Here is a 19,259-nt window from a genome sequence, read left to right as displayed (position 1 = left end):
TTATCTGAATGTAATGGGGGGGGGGGGGGGGGGGGGGACTGCCTTATGAGCAAGTGAAACAAGCATTGTTTTCATATGCCCTTTCAGGAACATATGTAATCACCTGATGGCTGTTTACTCATTTGATATGTGGACCTAATTGAAATAGTACAGGGGTAAGGAGAGAACGAGGGAGAGAAGGGAAGACAAGTGGAGAGGGAGAGAACTGGAGGGGGAAAGAAAGAGGTTGTTAGTTCATTCGTTGAAGAGATTATAGAGGGAAAGCTGGGGAAAGAGAGGAGGGGTGGGAGAGGGACTGGGGTGTTACGGTGTGTGGTGGGGTAGGACCCAAACACAGGAGAGTTTGCCAGGTAGTTCAAGTCTTTTATTTGTCAGGTACACAGACAAGACAACGCAAGCACCTGGCATAACGTAACATATAAGTACACGGAACATAATTTACATCTATGCTGAGCTTAAATAAGTGAAACTTCCTAAATATACAGATAGCAATAAATAATCGACTATACTAACCCTAATACTAAAACTTCCTAGGTAGAGCATCAAAAAAGGGTTTGTTCTTGATAATAGGAAAAACAGACAGGGTACTTTACTACCAAATGACGTTGTGTCCCTGGATAAGGCACACTTTACCCTACTTGCCTCGGGGGGAATGTTCCTGTACCTACTGTAAGTCGCTCTGGATAAGAGCGTCTGCCGAATGACTAAATGTAAAATGTACTAAATGTAAAGACAAGTCCAAGACTGGACACAAAACAGGAACCTAAATACACAGAATAACATTATGGAATAACATAACATATGAGTATTCAGTTTTAACATAGATTACATCTATGATAAGCTAAAATATAACAAACCTCCTAAATATACAAAATAATATACAATATACAGTACAGTATACTAAACCTCAAATACACATAATAACTTATACTAACCTAACAATTAGTGTACCCCTACTAACAAGTTGGGTACAATTAGTGCAATAGTGCAATATTGCTGACCAGTGCAACCAGTAGCTGAAAGTGACAGTGTGTTAAGTGGCTAGTGAGTATAGTGTATCCATATCAATGTGGACTCAGGTGAAGACGGTGACAGGAAACACTAGGGCGGGGCAAAACCAAAAAACAACAAGGGGGCACAACAAAGGCTGTGGCCTTGATAGTGATGGGAAGTTCGGTTCTTTTTACTGATTCGGTTCTTTGAATCTCGTTCAGTAAAATGAACGAATCTTTTTTCGAGTCATTTGTTCATTTCAGGAGGGGGGGGGGGGGGGGGGGGGGGGGGGTTGGGGGCTATACGTCCACTGCAAAGGACGTATAGCCCCTATACGTCCACTGTAGGTTAGTGCATGACATGTGCACCAGCAAATACTATTTCAAAATAAATTCCTGCATTAAAATAATGTATCATGAGTTTGTATGATTTGGTCATGTATTATCACACTAGCATTTAATTATCACGTCAAACACTGCACTAAACTGTAAGTGTAAATGTAGAGTGAAAATAACAAAACCAGTCAGTATGATGACTTGAGCGAATATAATTCATTCACGTCTTACTAAAACAGCGGCCACGCGAAAGGGAATAAGGAAACTGTTTCCTCTACTAAAAAATACAATGCAGGTCACGTGAAAAAAGGATCCAAAGACTCGTAGAAAGACCGAGTCGGGGAAGGAACTAATCATTCGTTTCCTCTTGCTACAGCCTATACAGGTCACGTGAAAAATGATCCAAAGACTCGTAGAAAGACCGAGTCGGGAAAGGAACGAATCGTTCGTTTCCTCTTGCTACAGCCTATACAGGTCACGTGAAAAATGATCCAAAGACTCGTAGAAAGACCGAGTCGGGAAAGGAACGAATCGTTCGTTTCCTCTAGCTACAGAGCCTATGCAGGTCACGTGAAAAATGATCCAAAGACTCGTAGAAAGACCGAGTCGGGAAATGAACGAATCACTCGTTGAGAGGACTCGTTACTCCCGAGTCCTTATAAGGATTCGTTCAAAATGAACGAATCGTTCACGAACGACACATCACTAGGCCTTGACAAGGGGAGAGTGATGGAGGAGAGAAGGACGGAGATTGACATTCTAGAGAGCATCTCGTGTCCCACTTGACTTAACCGCCGGGGCTAGCATATCGACCAGAACCGTTAAAACACTTTCCTATACGTCAATCAGGGCCGTAACTACCATTGAGGACACCGAGGTCGTGTCCTCGGTATTTTTTTTCGTATTTCTGTTTTTTTTTTTGCTTAAATCGTGGTATATAAACTCAAAATAAAGTACACGTGAAACTGACTGCAGGACGATGATCTTGGTCTCCCACAAACCGTAACGTGATTTTATACTTGAAGAGCCGAGTAGCTCAAGAGTTTGGACATATGTGCTGCGCGTCATCAACAAAACGTACTGTCGTTATGGTAATCACCAAACACAAGTCGGACGCTGATGTTTCCGCCATAGACATACCGCTACTGTTAGTGAATAGCCTATGTTAGTTACAGTCACTGGAAGAGGAGCGCAGCAAACTAAACATGTAGGTTAAGAGAAGTTTAAGTGGCAGATGACTGTGAGAAGAAAGATTCATTTTCATGTGGAAATATTGTATTGCAGCAGCGTACTACTCAGATAAGGAAACATCAAATCAAAGTTTGGTTAACTCCGTCAGTACTGTACTGTACCGGTTGTCAATCAATTTCCACCGGTTGAATCAACATTCATTTTGCGATTGATATGATATGTCATTGATGTGATTGATTGAAAATGAAATTCAGTGGCAATTGGGAAATATCAAACTGACTCGCTATCGCTCGGTCGATACGTTCCAGCCTCAGTTTGATATTTCCCGGCATGACCGAACGGTCGAGGTTAGTAAGTAGTTTATTATATGGCAATTTTAGATTCTTTTCATTTTGTAAACGAAAATAAATGGTACCTTTAGGCTAATTGTAGCTAGCTCTTAAGTCTTCTCACGGTGTGTTTCATGTGTTGCCAAGCAACTCATTACTTTTGATAGAAAGCGGACAACATGGTTCTGCTAAAATGGCTTTAATTTCATCACAAAATAACGACACAAGTGATTCAAAGAGTCTGGTCTTCATCCTCACTTTCGATGACAAAGCTTTTCAGCATCATCTGGATAGTAAAACTCAGCAGCTGACTCGTCGATATCGCTCATTTTGAAGCTGACGTCAGAGGGCAATACGGATCCGTATTGACCGGCGAGGAGGGCAACACGCTGGGGTGACTACCCGTTATCCAATCAAAACGCTCGTACCGTCGTTGCCATATAATAATAATTAAAAAAAAATTGTGGTAACTTGCCCTTACTTCATGAGTCCCATAAAGGTCCTTCAAAAAGCCTCAGAATGCCCCATGTTTACCTCAAACTTTCAAAAGCTCCACACCGCCCCATATTCAAATGTCATAATGATGATGTTTTTGCTCCTTAATACTCAATAAGAGAAAATGGCCATATTTAAATAATGTAATTTAAAAAAAATCCGGGGGAGCATGCCCCCGAACCCGCCTAGAAGTTCTGACTCATGACCTCAGTATTTTTTGGGGCCTGCGTACGGCCCTGACGTCAATCATTTTCGGCTGGCATGCAGCGTTCTCAAATGTAACTTAAGTATACAATTGCTGCTCTGTTATATGCAATTCGCTGATATAGGCTACTGTCCACCATGTGCCTGGTCTGTGTTGTAGTTACTTTGCGTTATATTGTTAGGCTACCTCGTTATGGACACAAAATTGGATGGCAAATTAAGAAATACATTTTCACAAAAAAACTTGAAAATTCGTGTTCTGATAAAGAATAATAATTTTCCGGACAACGGCTCAAAAAAGAGAACAATCCCGCGGAAACCGGGACGGCTGTAGGAGTTAGCTACTTTCTTTATGCTCTATTTGTATTTTGCTTTGAATAAAAGCGTCTGTTAAATGAAGACATTGTAAAAAATGTAATGTATTAACTCGAGACTGTCAGGGGGGAGACAGAGGGAGGGGGTTAGAAAGAGAGCGAGAGAGGGCAATGTGGGTGTAATTAAAGTAGCCCAAATGTCAATGGACTGCGACATGAAGTGTGCAAAACTATTTCAAGGCCTGGAGATTGGCCTTATCACTGCCAACGAACCAGAACAAAGTTGTGTGCTAGTTGGAAAGTTTTTCCTTAGGCTTCCTAGATTGTATTGTAAACCAAGGCTTTCAACCAAGGCTAAAAACCGCATAATACAAGGGTAGGCTAATAGCTTAATGGAAATATCATCATGAACGAAGTTCAAAGACAAAAAGTTCCAAGAGCAAAGTGTAAACACATTCTTTTTTTCCACTGGCGGACTGTCTGACGTAAAAATGTAAACAATTAATTGGTGTCTTGTCCTACCAATAAAGCGACAATAGGTGGTGCGCTTTCCCGTCTGTTTGCGTATGACCACTGACCAGCACATGTAGAGAGGACTGCAAAGGAATAGATTAGATTTTTACTCCGACCCTAGCGCTGGACAGATGGGCTTCTCGGTAACTGTTAACTGACTTGAACTGCGAGTAAGATACGTTATTTTAAATGTAACGTAGGCTACACCAGATGTGTTTTTATCGTCTGACTTAGAGTTAATAAACTTTAACTCGTCTGACTTAGGCTATACAGCTTATAGCGTCGCACTGTGAAGAGTGTTGTCCTCCGTCTTTGTGGGGTTCATTCGAGGAAACACTACAACGTTGTCGCCACTTTGCTGATACGGTAAGTTCCTCTCATATCCCGCACTCATGGTGCATGAGTGGTCTGTGGAACGGAACATCTTTGGTTGGAATTTAAGGTTTTTCCATGTCTGGAGTACGGTGTATGCTACGTGCTCCACAGCAGGGCCTTAGTAAAATGCATTTTAAATTGAGGGGTCTGTTGGGGTACCCTGAAACTAGTGCAGACTTTTGGCACTTCTGTCTGCAGCTAGTGTCATTATGTGAACAAATAATTTAATCAGGCCAAATAATTTAATATATTTGTTTGGCAAGTGTTAAACGATATCTTATTTAAATAATAAAAACAATAGCCTACTTAATTGCTAAGACGACGAACACAGTAGGCAGTGGTCACCATTTAAGTTAATATCTGTTTGTAGTAATTAAACCCTACTTTTTTCATATCTGCTAGAACATGAAAGCATCCCTAAATAGTACAATCTGTAAAAGTCAGTCAAATGAATAGGATGTTTGATCCTAACCACAAATACATTTTGCTAGGCTATTATGTATGTTTCCTCCTGAGACCCAGCAATTAAATTATGTCCAGAACGTTAGTTTTGGGATAGCAACCATACTTCCATTTGTATTTATTTTGTCCCATTGAGAGGTCATCCTGTGGTTTTCTATTGGTGTCGCAAGCTATATATTTATAACTAACACACCAAAATTGTGATATTCATTTTGGCTAAGATAAATACATGACAGAATGTGCCAGTTTTCCACAATACAGGATTTCTCTCTCACACACGCTCTTGACATGCACTTTTTTACTCACGATGGCTCCATTTTCTAGGAACCATTATATATGACCCCTGAGAGCTAAATTACCACCCCCATTGCTTTTGTGGTGTAAATTGGCATTACGGTTGTTATTTCTTGTCAATTCCACTTTGCCGTTGGTCAGTCTTATCAGCAAAGGGAACATCTGTACAGTGCACGGAGGCTACAGCTCTGGTCCTCGCTCTCTAGTGAACATGAACGTAGAAACGGGTACAAAAATCATTACCACAATGTGGTGGTGATCAGACTTCAGAATAGGGAATATTCTGGAAGGGTACTCTTTTAATTCACCGTTTCCCTCTTTTCAATATCTTCCATTTAAGAACACGTCTAATGAGTTTAACTGTATCCTCAAGCCTAATATACATCACTGCAGGTCTCTATTTAAACCAAATACTCGACTGTCATGTAACACGATCATATGTTTGGATGTGTTCGTGTTGTTGTGAAACAGCCAACCTTTGCCTCATTTGTTTGTCATAAACAACATATTTTTAGAACGTTGTTTGCAAGCCATTGTCATGATCTTGTGCCCCCCTCAAACGTCCGCCCACCACCCTCCGTCCCTCCCCCTTCCCTCCCACATCCTCTCCCTCCAGATGGGAGATGGCTCTCGTGCTTTCCAGACACCACTCCCTCAGATTCAACGCATGTTGACAATCTTCAGTCCGACCAACAGTTTTTTTTAAATGGGTAAAACAACAGTGTTGTCTTTTTTTTCTTCGTGCATTACAATAAACGGCCAATACTTTTTAAAATTGTTACTGAGAAATGCAAGGCTGTGGTCCAGTATTTTCCATACAGCGCAGGGAAAATAACTGGGTAGCGGCCAGCAAGTTAGCTTACCAAGGGAGGGTAGCTTTCATAAGCCTTGGACACAACCTAGTGTTCTTGTGGATGCATGCTCTATTCAACGTTAAACTGTTTATTTAAGAGATTTTGTAACATGGTTGGCCGGTCATGCTCAATTCTTCCAAATGATTTTCGGAGATCTTATGAAATACCAGATATGGATTTATGCTGGCACTTTACATATCGATGTCCTCACACTTAAACTGAGGTGAATGATATGTAATTATTTGTTTATATCATTGTCTCTGATGATAGCATAGTTAAATGTGTAAAACAAAATTCAAAAGAGGAGTGAATCAGACATTAATATAAAATATTAGCTGAGTTCCAATGACCAACAACTGTCCCTTCAACAAAAGAGAAAATTCCATGGTTGTTTGACAAAAGAGCTATTCATCCCTTGTCCCTTGCCCATCCCGTGTATACAGGGGGTCAGATAGCTGAGCGGTTAAGGAGTCAGGCTAGTAATCAGAAGGTTGCTGGTTCAATTCCCGGCCGTAGCAAATTACGTTGTGTCCTTGGGCAAGGCACCTCACCCTACTTGCCCCAGGGGAATGTCCCTGTACTTACTGTAAGTCAGAGCTTCTGCTAAATTACTAAATGTAAAATGTAAAACAAACTCCCTAAGTTCAACAAGAACACATTGACAATTCATGGCAAGCAATGTGCATGAAATGGGTGTGGTAGATTTTAGTGGCCAGAGGAAAGCACCCCTATTTTACAAATAGTGGGTTGGCCTAGGGCTCGTGGTTCTGCGAAGTTGACTGCATCTCTTAAAGTTCTCCATATGTTTCTTCCAGAGACGCGAGCCATGGCCGCCCTCCTGACAGTCTTCTTCTGCCTCCTCAAAATGCTGACCTCGGCCGCAGAGCAGCAGTCCCACGTACATCAAGGTAAAGGTTGTGCATCTTGCATGAGCTCACACTCTGAAAAGGATGCATGTGAGGTGGTTCCTAGAAGATCTGGCTCTCCGTTTTTAGGGGAAAGTCTACCGAGAACCAGATGTACGTGTGCAGCGTTACTGCATTACGAGGAACGTAGAGCTTTCGAAAGAAAAGAAAAAATCCCAGAATACCAAATGGGAGTCATTACTGATCGTGTTATAGAAGACAGTGGCAGGTTGAAATATGAAAGTCAGTCTGTCGACCATGTGTCTTTGTCAGATGTGTAGGCCAACTGTTTTACAGCTGCCCTTCCCAGTAACATGGGAAGTCCTTAGACCTGGGGAATACTAGGGAACAGGACTTCCAGGAATTCTGGAGGGGGCATTGAGGGCACTGCTGAACTGTGGGAAACTGTTTCAACATTCAGAGGCCCCCACGGAACAAGCAGGCACATAATGGGCATTAAATGTTTGCTTGTAGAAAGTCTCTTTTGTAAAAACCTCGGATTCTGGTCTTCATGATGAAGTAGTGGCACTTCTGATCTGTGTTTTTGTCTGTTACAGAAGGTTGTATAACTCCTTCTTTTTGGCCGAATAGTCCTTTAGGGGGGTGCTTGTAGTCTTCCCTTTGGTCTACTCTAAGGCTTTTATGTGGTGGGTAACACATGGCCCACGTTTATACAACAGTAACTCACTATCAAAACTCCTGAGAGGGAAGGAGAGGACTGCAACTACTGAGCCAGAATGTTCTCTGAAAAGATATTCTGAGAATCAGCAGCTCTAGAGTGGAGGGGGTATTGTGAGGGAGATTCAGACACGCGGTGAGCAGGGGAGGGACGTGCCGACTCACTTGTAAACGACGGAGAAATCTCAACGGCCGACTGTTTCGACTGCATCTCAAGTGGGCCGAGGTGTGGTCTCATTGCGAGCGTCGTTTCGTCTCAAGCCTTGCTTCATAGGCCACGTTCACTCAACTCCACTACTGCATTTATTTATCGTTATTTTCATCATATTTTTCTGCCTGGTGCTCAATATGCAATTTTTTTGGGGGGACGTTGCACATTCAGTCTCGAACATCAGTCCCATATGCTAATTTGATTGGTAATGCTTCATAAGGTAGTTGTGGGGGGGCATGTTGGGTAATTGAGTTGCTGATGGAAATGGCTGCCCTGTTATGGAGGAGTAAGAGGAAGCTGTTTTCCCTGAGAGCTCACTGATTGATGATGAAGCTTCGACCGGTGACGGTCTCTAAATAGCCGACAGAATCCAGCGTTCTCTGCGTTGTCTATGCAGTCGGTAACCAAGGTCCTACGTCTGGGCTCTTTGACGTAGTCGGATGTTATCACAAAAGCAGCACATTTCAAAATGTAAAAAGGATTTGTGATTGTAGTCATCTAAAACCTATATAGCACATTACTGCTAAAAGCATCCGTTCCGATTGCTCCGTGCACTTTCTTGTCAGGAAATTAAATCTCATTTAGAAGCTCTATTACTGTAGTTCAAGTGAGACGTAGCAGGAAATTGCTATTTTATTGTAAAACACCGAACTGTGAGTCCTGTGCGGGGGCAGGAGAGCAAAAAGTGTCTGAACTTGGTCACCTGATTCCAGCTGGATCCCAACTTTATTTCGGTATTCTGGGGAATTAGCTTTCATGGAACTATGCTTATGAAATCCCAATTTGACAACCGGCGATATCTACTCATGTTAAAAGGAACCTGGCAGACACTAAGCAAACAGCAGCTTGCTGATGCGTACTCATGCTCATATACACATACTGTACAAATTGTTCGAGTTGAACATCACGTGGGGATCCGTTGTACTAGGCACAGTCATGTGTGAGTGTGGGCAAAAATGACATCTTCTGTTAAGTGTCTCTAATGAGCTCAAATGGATATAACAAATGAGTGGTGAAAACAGGCACACACACACACATGGACGAACAAACACACACCTGCCACCTGTTTTGACTTGTCATTAGTCACAGTAAATTGATCTGAAACCCTCGAGTGTAGCCGAGGGTCAAATAGATTTTTCTTTTAATTGCGAGGAACCCCAGTTCCTGGGAGTAGACGATCTGGTAAACAAGTTATTTTTAACCTTCGTCCCCCCTGAAGAGCTGCTAACTACGTGATATGCTCCTCTGCACGGCCTCAGAGCGGCAAAGGAGCCATCGTGTCTCTGTGTGTCTGGGCCCTATGTTTGCTGATGCGTTGTTATTTATCTGAGGCATCGATGTCGCTGTCTGACAGCTTGTCGTCGGGTAAATACGGGTACGAGTGCCCACTTTAAATTAGGAACAGACGGTAATGTTGACTCAACAGAATGTGATACGTAGTCTAGGGTGAAACTGATTTACTTTAGAGCAACGGTTTGTAGGTTTAATAACCACCTTGTAGTAGATGTTGTAGTCATAAATGAAACCCATATAAATGAATGTAACTAACTTTCCGGTACTCAGTGTTCTGAAGTGCTTTATCTGGGTGGGGGGAGTTGGGCTTGTAAATAGTTTAGTTTGGAGGACACGTAATGACGGAAAGTGTTTCCACGAAAGCCTCAGTAACCTTCGCTCACACAGGCCGTTCTAGAGGCGATACTTCCAGGAAACATAGTGGCTGTGACCGTGATCGCCGCTCTAATTGGAGCTATGTTATACACGCCATCCTGGCTTAGCCGTATTGAAAGGAATGCCTTTCATTACGGTCTGACGCAAAAGGCTTAGATTAACCTATTTGCCGATATGTATCCTACCAGAAAGATATTTTATAACCAAGTGAAAGTTCACTCACTCTCGCTCCTTCTCCTCTCAGATCTCACCAAAATACGCCCCAATTTCAAGGCCTGCATCTCTCGGAATATGGAGACTTTCCGTTGCAAATGGAATGTCGGAACAATGCAGAACCTCTCAAAGCCGGGGGACCTTCGCATGGTGTACATGAAAAAAAAGTATGAGAAAACGACACACCACAAGTATATCATAACAGTCTCACCCTTAAAAACCCCCCAAAAAACAGATTTCTCTGTATGAAACGAAATGCAAGTCTTAAGAAAAGCTTGTCCTGTCGTCTCTCCAGTGCGTCTCCCAAAGTGTGGAGCGAGTGTCCAGACTACAGCTCCGACACGCTGGATGAGTGCTACTTCAGCGAGGAGCACACTTCAGTCTGGGTCCCTTACATCCTCCGGCTGTGCTCGCATGACCCGGACGAGTTCTACGATGAGCTCATCTTCAGTGTGGAAGACATAGGTGGGTGCAAGACCAGCCCAACCCAACCTTCATAGGTACCGCTGTACCGCATCATTTTATTTATCATCATACCATACAAGCCACGTATTTCGGTGGTTAGAGTCAGGGAATGGTCTGTGTTTACCAGGCACAATGCAGAGTAATCACACCTCAGCTAACAGGCATGGTGAACAATAATAATATATTATTAACTACAGTGCAACACCAACATGTCACATAGCACAGTGCAGAAAAAAAACAACATGACATCTGAAGTGCTACAATTACGTGAATTTCCGCTTTCACAGCATGCATATAAGTGATCTGTTTGCAGGGATCACAAGAAGCAATGTATTGCTAAGTGCTGCTTTCATATGCAAATACTGTAGTAGGTATCTGACAAATCCTATGTGACACTGCTTGCAAAAGAAAGGGCCAAATAACATGTACATGTTATTCATGTAGCAGTCACTGTTATCAAAACTGATGCACAAATAACATTGGATTTGATCCAACCCTTCCTAGTGCACCCTGATCCTCCGGTGGGGCTGAACTGGACGCTGCTCAACGTGGGCCTGACCGGGACGCACTTCGACGCCCTGGTGAGGTGGGTGCCGCCTGCCTCGGCTGACGTGCTGATGGGCTGGATGAAGCTGCAGTACGAGCTGCAGCACCGAGAAGTCAACGCCTCGCTGTGGAAGGCGGTGAGTGTGTGTGTGTGTGTGAGGGTGGTGTGTGTGTGAGGTGTGTGAGGATGGAGTGTGTGTGTGTGAGGGTGGTGTGTGTGTGTGTGTGAGGGTGGAGTGTGTGTGTGTGTGTGAGGGTGGTGTGTGTGTGTGTGTGTGTGTGAGGGTGGACGTGTGTGTGTGTGTGTGTGAGGTGTGTGAGGATGGAGTGTGTGTGTGTGAGCGTGGTGTGTGTGTGTGTGTGAGGGTGGTGTGTGTGTGAGGGTGGACGTGTGTGTCTGCACCTCACAGCAGCTCTTCTCTATCCTGGTCCTCTGAACCCCCCCTGACCTGACATGCGTGTTCTAGATGCTTCCCTGTCCCTCCTCCAACACACCTGGTTCAAATGAACAGGTCGTTGACAAGCTCAGCAGAAGCCTGATAACAACTCGTTCATTTGAATCAGACGTTTTTGAAGAGGGAAACATCTGAAATATGCAGGGCAGGGGTCAAAGATACCGGGTCAAAGATAATATTGTGGAACAGGTATACCTCAAAGAATGTTTTAGTATATCACAGTGTAGAGCTTATGGGTAACTGACAGTAGGGTTGGGCTGATTTTCTCCCTCTGCTGTCCGTTAATTATTTGGAATGAGTCTTGAGACCTCTCTACTTGTACTGTTCACCTCAGGGGGACCTGGATAAGGAAACGCAAAGTTCGCTGTTTGGGCTGAAGACCAATGTGGAATACGAGATCCGGGTGAGGTGTAAGATGCAAGCGTCAAGAAACTTTGGAGAATTCAGCAATTCCATTTTCATCCGCGTTCCTGCGGAAGGTACGGTTGGAGCATTGACAAGATTTACTTTGTAGAAAACTGGTTTTGGTTTTCCTTCATAGAGAACCTTTTCTCTTTTTTTTATACGTTTTTCAAACAAAAGGATTTTAAATATACATGTCAAGTCATATTCTATATGTTTATGCATGTGTATTTCCTTCTTGTTTTTCCAGAGTCTAGGTTTCCTATTGCCATCCTGCTAGTGTTCGCCTCCTTGTTTCTAGTGGCCATCTTAATGCTGGTGATTGTCTCGCAGCAACAAAAGTAAGAGACCTGCATTTCCACTTCCCTACACTAAATGTATCTTCATCCCACATATGAATTTAATTAACAAACGCACATCAGTCAGGGCGTGTAGCTCTGTGTGAATGCTGTGCATGTTTGTGTGAAATTATCAGGGAGTAGCTCATCTCATCTTTCCCAGATTGATGATCGTTTTCCTGCCTCCGGTTCCTGGACCGAAAATCAGAGGTATCGATCCAGAGCTCTTAAAGGTACAGTGTCAAGTTTTTATATTTTTTCTTAAAGAGAGAGTATTAAGTTTACATATCTTTTAAGAGGTGTAGTATAAAGTTTATGGTTTTACTTCACGACCTGTAGTATAGTTTACACGTATAAAGTGGAGATTTTTCTTCTGCCAATTTCACCTTGTGTATCGTGACAGCCATTTCCAGCACAGTTTGACCAGGGTATTTTATGTACTATGTAGAGTTTGTCAATCAAAAACTACTTTGATTGACAAACATACTTTCCCCAAACATACTTTCCCCAAACATACTTTCCCCTTCCATAGAAAGGCAAACTGGCAGAGCTGACTTCCATCTTGGGTGGCCACCCTGACTTGAGGCCAGAGCTGTACAGCGACGACCCTTGGGTGGAGTTCATTGAGCTGGACATCGAGGACCCCAACGACCGCATCACCAACCTCGACACAGAGTGTCTGGTGGACCGCTCGCCGCCCTCCGACTGCCAGCCTCTCTCCATCGGCTTCAGGGACGACGACTCGGGCCGCGCCAGCTGCTGTGACCCGGACCTGCCCGACCAGGATGCCTCGTCTTTCCACCCCCCACCCTCCAACACCAGCCCCAGCTTGGAGCACCCTGACCCGGCCACGACTGGGCACAGCTCCCCCCCCTCCCTGGTCCCAGCCACCTCCTGGTTCTCCTGGGCGGTCCCAGGCAGAGAAGACCTCTACGCCCAGGTCAGTGAAGTGAGGCCGTCTGGGGAAGTGGTGCTGGCGCCGGAGGAGCAGACAAAGGCAGAGGAGACCCCAGAGAAAGACTTGGAAGTAAAAGACGAGAAGGAAGAGCAAAAGAAGAAGGCGGCGAGGAAAGAGTTTCAGCTGCTTGTGGTGAATCCTGACAGGCATGGCTACACTTCAGAGTTGGATGCTGGGAAATTGATTTCCAAGGAGTCGGAATCCAGTGAGGCTCCAGTGAGGGAAGAATATAGCTGTCTGCATAGCCCCTATCTAGAGGCAGATATCCCCCCTGTTTTGGCTGCTACCCCCACCTCCCCTGCACCCTCCCCTTCTGTTTACACAAGAGTGGAGGGAGTTGACACTCAGAACAGCCTTATTCTGCAGCCCCGCCCCCTAGCTGCCTCCCAGCCAATCCAGACCAAGCCCATGCCCACACCAGAAGGCTATCTGACCCCTGAACTATTGGGTAACATTACACCGTAATTCCAACCCTGTCAATAGTTATTGGCATGAAAATTCAGTGCCAGAGTGCAAGATATCATGTTCCTCTGGAGTTAGTCAGTGGCTGTCCTCCCTCGACCTCTGTCCCATTCCAACTTCAGCTACATGCCTGCTGTTCCAGGATTGGAGTTTAGTTTGAAGGGAGTAGAGCAGTCCATCTCAGAGCTCCCTGAACTCTGAATTCAAGAGTTCGACAAACAAGACTGAATACAGGGACATTACTAGAGGGAACTCCCATTCAGTGACATTTTCTCAGAACCTGGCCATATAAAACATGACTGAATGAAAGAATGAAACAGGATAAAGAGACAAGTCTTCTACTCGAAGGATACCTATTACTTTGTTTCTGATGTTGTTTACAATTATACCAGCAATGGTTGAGATTGATGGAACTGTGAAAATAATTTGTGGATCAGAACCTAGGAAGCCTACCATATTATGTTCTTAGGACTCAATTGTGGAGCTTCATGAAGTTTCATTCCAAAACATTTTATCCACACAGTATTGCCTCTGACATTGACTCTGATCTATAGGCTCTCCTTAAATAAAAACAATTACAATGACTTTATAAATAAATAAGTTATCATATTTTCCTTGAAGTGATCATATAATTTGATCAAAATGGATATACAGCCTTTTGAAAGGAAACACGTAGTCTGTTGTGTATTAACATTCTTATTCTTAACATGACATCTATTGAGAACTTACTACTTTCACCAGCTCTGAATTATTAAATTGTTTTAATGTTCATTTTTGTGTATCGTACAATATATTACTTTTCCAAATAAACAGCTTTCATGCAAACAAAATGCTATTTATGCAAAGTAAATTGTTTAGCTGGATCAATGAATTGTTGACACAACCTCGCTCTGAACGGCAAGTAGCGTTTGGCCAGTTGGGAGGCTATTGCACTATACTCGCTGGAGACCAAAAATGTATTCTCCTGCAATAAGGAGACTGACGGTTACAAGGGAGATGACGAAAATCTCGATCTTGAAGTTTCAGGTGGGGTAAACGTAACGATATAACGCTAGTCAGGCACAACTGGGCCAAAGTGATTCACCAGAATTCATGCTTTCAATCATATTTTATAGGAATCTTGAGCTCAGGGGAAGGAGCATGGGAATTACAGTTTGGAAATTCACCCAGCCTGCTCCAAAGACAAGTCACCTGATGGTTTCAAGTATAGGTACCAGTAATTACATATTGAAGGCCCTGTTTACTATTTCAACAAATCAGTACTTTGATCGTGTGTGATAGTCCTGTTTGAATAACAGGTTATTTGCACAACCCATTTAAGGGGGGGGGGGCTTGTCAGTGGGTTTCCTGAATGTTGTAGCCACGTTACTGGAAGTGTGGCTCCCTCTACTGGTCATTTTAAAAAATGTTATAGAACTCCCATCACTGCAGCCTCAGACCCAATCTTCAATAGTTTAAGGACCCATTTTAAATATTATGGTTGTTATTGTTTCAGAAGGAGAGGGAACGCTTAGTCAGGGGACAGTGTGTGATGCAGCTGGTGATTACTTTTCTTGTGGTTTTGGTACCTGTATTTCTCAGATCACAATTGGAATGAAGTCACCCAGTGAGAACAGTGAAACCCAAGTAAATGTCTGCAAAAAAATTGGTTTATTTCATGTTTAGGGGAAAGGGATAGACTGCATGTGCCAAGGAATCAGGTGGTGATTGTAGTTGGTGGGGTGGACGTAGCGGGTCTGGATGTGGATGTAGTTGGAGCAGAGTTCCCTTTAAAAAATTAATTCAATTAATCATAAGTTATGACTAAATACATAGAAATTTAAATGTAGAAATGACTTGGCGTGCCAGAGTGAATAACTGCAAGAACATTACACACCACAGACGACTCCAGCATCTTCACCATGATCACAGTTGTGGGAGCCGAAGGGCGGGTGGGGGCACACTGCCAGGGTGGCCTCTGAGCCTGAGCACCCGACATCGTCCAGCCAGATGGGCCCGCTGCCCTGGCCAAAGCTGGCACTGCTGGGGGCAGACAGGGCAGGGCCACAGCCCAGCTGTCTACACACCACCTGGGCATCTTGCAGATCCCAGAGGTCATCACACACCGTCCCCCACTGGCTCTGGTAGAAGATCTCCACTCTGCCAGAGCAGTTGTTGGGCCCCGCAGCCAGACGCACCTCTCCATCCACTCCTGGAGTTGGTGCGATGGTGACTAAACAGGAAGTAAGGTGGTGACTAAACAGGAAATAAAACTGACTACAGTAGCAGTGTGTAAAGAACGATACTGAACAGTTAACTGCCCCCCAAACATCTGCGCTTTCTACCAGCTAGGAAGATTTTACAGTCATTTTAAAAAACAAGCCAAGGAGAAATTTGCCGATGGTGACAGGATTATTGGTGGCTGGAAAATAATTGGCTGTTTACATTCCACTGGCACAGCTGTCTTAATCAGGGGGCCTCAGTTTACACACACACACGATTATTGGAGTATACTGTCCAATTCTTTACTGAAAATCTTACCTTCCAAATTATAACTTTCACTTAAATGATGAGCAAAAGCCGGCATGGACAACAGCAACAGCAGACTTGACATCATTAAGGTCCACATCATTCAGGTCAGGAAAAGAACCTGAAGAGCATTGAGAAAATGTACACTTTATGAAAAGATTGCCGAGTATCAACTTCTTTTAATAAAATTAACCCCACACGCAAAGCAACCCAGACAATGAATTAAAAATAAGATGTGTTCCGAGTTTTGGATTAAGAAAGGTAGAATATCGGCAACATTGGACATTTAAAAAGGAGACTTCCAGAACGGCAGCACCGTCTGTCACGGTTTGAGTGTGGGGGTGGATGGACCCAAACGTAGGGTGAGGCAGGCGGGACAGTAGCAAAACAACCATGAATAAAACCCAAGGTATTGATTGTCAAAAACGCAGGAACACATAAAGACTACTCACGTGTGTGACGACAAGACAAGGAACCAACGACAACTGACCAGGGAGTGAAGGACTCATAAATACACACAAGACCAAACTAGACACAGCTGAAACAAACTATGACAAACGAGCAAACTTAAGCCCTCACACAGACACTTTAGAGGATACGGGTGCAAGTAATTAGACACCTGACTACGTTTACACCACTAGTTCTAATGCTAAATAGCCAAATACATGTCAGAGAATATGATCCGTTGTTTATAAAATATACTCTTGTAATTGATGCTTGTTTTGTTATTTTAGCTCTGGGCTAAGAATGTGCAGTGTGAAAAGCCTATGGGTAAATGCAAGCTTCTATTCCGTAGTCTATTCATAGTAAGCAAGCCAAAAGATAAGCACAACTTCTGAGAACTGGAACCAAATTTTGAACTGGAAAATGGCACGAGTAGGCCTATGCCTTGTAGTGAATGCCTGATGTTTGAAATAAAGCAGACCAAAACACAGCAACGGTGCTGTAAAATTGTGCAGATTTTTATGATTATTAATCTTTAGAGTTCTTTAGACGTCCTTTAAGTTGTACCTGAATTAAAATACATGATGGGCAAACTAGTTCAGTGATCACATATCGTATCAAAAAAACAAACCACGTCATAGTAGCACAGCTGATAAGGTTTATTTAATGTTTGGACATGAACCAGACAAGTTTGATTATGAGTGTGGTACAAAAATGCATAATTTTACACTGGTCTATATACCAAAATGTTGGAGGGGGAATAATGATTTATTAGATAAAACTAGACAGCAAGCATTGTTTTTAACACCGTGTTTACTAAAGCTGAACATGGATTGATCAATAGATAGTTAAGCATTATATCAAGTTCTACTTCATTTTACAATGATGAAGTCCAGGTGGCTTACAAAAGGGACGTAGGCCCTATTAGTGTATTTCTTTTAGGATAGTAACAGTAACGACTGTGGCTAGTGGAACACAGAGGCTGACACTCAACGAGGCTGGTTAGCCCAGAGGGGCATTTATTTAATGTTCGGGGGAAAGGGATGGATGACATGTACTGAGGGCTTAGGTCACCTCTCCACTGGACCAGACCTCGAACCGTAGGGACCTCACGAGGCCGGATTTGGCTGGGAACGGGTGGTTGTGTTAAGAGGGGTGGTAGTTGTGGTAGGAGGGGTGGTAAGTCTGGAGGTGGTGGTTGTTGAAGGAAGAGGGGTGGTGGTTTTGGTAGTAGGGGTGGTGGTTATGATGAGTATGGAGAGGGATATTCTGGTAGGAGGGTTGGTGATTGTAGTGGGTCTGGAGGTGGTGGTTGTGGTAGGAGGGTTGGTGATTGTGGTGGGTCTGGAGGTGGCGGTTGTGGTGGTAAGAGGACTGGTGGTTGTGCGAGGGGTGGTGGTTGTGGTCGGAGGTTTGATTGTGGTGGATCTTGAGGTAGCTGTTGTGGTAGGAGGGGTGTCGGTTGTGATGAGTATGGAGTGGGTGTTTCTGGTTGGAGGGGTGGTGGTTGTGGTGGGTCTGGAGGTGGTAGTTTTGGTGGAAAGAGGACTGGTGGTTGTGCGAGGGGTGGTGGTTGTGGTCGGAGGAGGTGTGATTTTGGTGGATCTGGAGGTAGCTGTTATGGTAGGAGGGGTGGTGGTTGTAGTTGTAGTGGGAGCAATAGCTTTGAAGTTGGAAACCCCTTAGAAAAAGAAATGAACCAATGGGTGAATAAATGATAATTGAAACAATCAATCAATAATACATAATCAAATGTTTAAATCAAATGAATGCATGTATCAATTATTGATTTTAATGAATGCAGGGAAAATAATAAATTATGAAATAAAAATACAATTATGTGTGCCAGAGTTGGTCCATGTCAAGAAATAACTGCAAGAACATTACACACCACAGACGACTCCAGCATCGTCACCATGATCACAGTTGTGGGAGCCGAAGGGCGGGTGGGGGCACACTGCCAGGGTGGCCTCTGAGCCTGAGCACCCGACATCGTCCAGCCAGATGGGCCCGCTGCCCTGGCCAAAGCTGGCACTGCTGGGGGCAGACAGGGCAGGGCCACAGCCCAGCTGTCTACACACCACCTGGGCATCTTGCAGATCCCAGAGGTCATCACACACCGTCCCCCACTGGCTCTGGTAGAAGATCTCCACTCTGCCAGAGCAGTTGTTGGGCCCCGCAGCCAGACGCACCTCTCCATCCACTCCTGGAGTTGGTGCGGTGGTGACTAAACAGGAAGTAAGGTGGTGACTAAACAGGAAGTAAAACAACTGACTACAGTAGAAAAAGAGGTAAACAAGACAACTTGTAGGAGTCAGAAAGCCAAGCGGTGTGGGAATCAGGCTATGAATCAGAAGGTTGCCGGTTCGATTCCCGGCCGCGCTAAATGACATAGTGTCCTTGGCTGGGAAGTAGAGTGCCTGTCCAAAATTTGTCATTGACATTCCACTGGCACTGAGCTGTTTGTGTTCCTTAACAACTCTCAGAGGGGGCCTCATTAGCTAACACAACACATTTACCGGGGACACATTTAAAAAATGTGTCCTCTGACATCCTTATGTTCTTCATCTTCAGATCAGACATAAACCTAAAGAGCATTGAGAAAATATTCATATACTTTGGGAATATTATTAATCTTACCGAGCAT

General features: G+C 43.8%; 2 protein-coding genes across 3 annotated transcripts; one reads left to right on the top strand and one right to left on the bottom strand.

Moving 5' to 3' along the window:
• Positions 1-4,452: 4,452 nt before the first annotated feature.
• Positions 4,453-14,479, top strand: ghrb (growth hormone receptor b). 2 transcript variants are annotated; one of them, XM_047045115.1, is made up of 10 exons: positions 4,458-4,544; positions 4,639-4,740; positions 7,175-7,267; positions 10,066-10,201; positions 10,330-10,499; positions 11,004-11,182; positions 11,835-11,979; positions 12,153-12,243; positions 12,404-12,473; positions 12,773-14,479. In XM_047045115.1, exons 3-10 carry the CDS (start codon positions 7,186-7,188, stop codon positions 13,661-13,663), a joined length of 1,764 nt encoding a protein of 587 aa, XP_046901071.1. In that variant the 5' UTR covers positions 4,458-4,544; positions 4,639-4,740; positions 7,175-7,185; the 3' UTR covers positions 13,664-14,479. The 2 variants fall into 2 exon arrangements, with proteins under 2 accessions (XP_046901070.1, XP_046901071.1); XM_047045114.1 differs by having other exon boundaries at positions 4,453-4,740.
• An 812-nt stretch (positions 14,480-15,291) lies between these two features.
• On the bottom strand, positions 15,292-19,259 carry LOC124484443 (soluble scavenger receptor cysteine-rich domain-containing protein SSC5D-like). Its single transcript, XM_047045358.1, has 6 exons — positions 19,253-19,259; positions 18,504-18,839; positions 17,724-18,293; positions 16,181-16,267; positions 15,537-15,872; positions 15,292-15,427 (listed from the first exon to the last, which is right to left on the bottom strand). Exons 1-6 carry the CDS (start codon positions 19,257-19,259, stop codon positions 15,357-15,359), a joined length of 1,407 nt encoding a protein of 468 aa, XP_046901314.1. The 3' UTR covers positions 15,292-15,356.

The sequence above is a fragment of the Hypomesus transpacificus genome, chromosome 22 (assembly GCF_021917145.1).
Source record: "Hypomesus transpacificus isolate Combined female chromosome 22, fHypTra1, whole genome shotgun sequence".
Lineage (NCBI taxonomy): Eukaryota > Metazoa > Chordata > Actinopteri > Osmeriformes > Osmeridae > Hypomesus > Hypomesus transpacificus.
This window is presented reverse-complemented; position numbering and strand designations above follow the sequence as displayed.

Bases quoted from the DNA above. Each gene is read 5' to 3' on its own strand.
- ghrb (XM_047045114.1), top strand. From the start codon at position 7,186: ATGGCCGCCCTCCTGACAGTCTTCTTCTGCCTCCTCAAAATGCTGACC. The intron at 11,980-12,152 runs GTACGGTTGGAG...TTGTTTTTCCAG, and splicing joins CATCCGCGTTCCTGCGGAAG to AGTCTAGGTTTCCTATTGCC. The intron at 12,474-12,772 runs GTACAGTGTCAA...CCCCTTCCATAG, and splicing joins TCGATCCAGAGCTCTTAAAG to AAAGGCAAACTGGCAGAGCT.
- LOC124484443 (XM_047045358.1), bottom strand. The intron at 16,268-17,723 runs GAGGTCCCTACG...TGACCTGAATGA, and splicing joins CCAGCCAAATCCGGCCTCGT to TGTGGACCTTAATGATGTCA. The intron at 15,873-16,180 runs GTAAGATTTTCA...CTTCCTGTTTAG, and splicing joins TGAAAGTTATAATTTGGAAG to TCACCATCGCACCAACTCCA.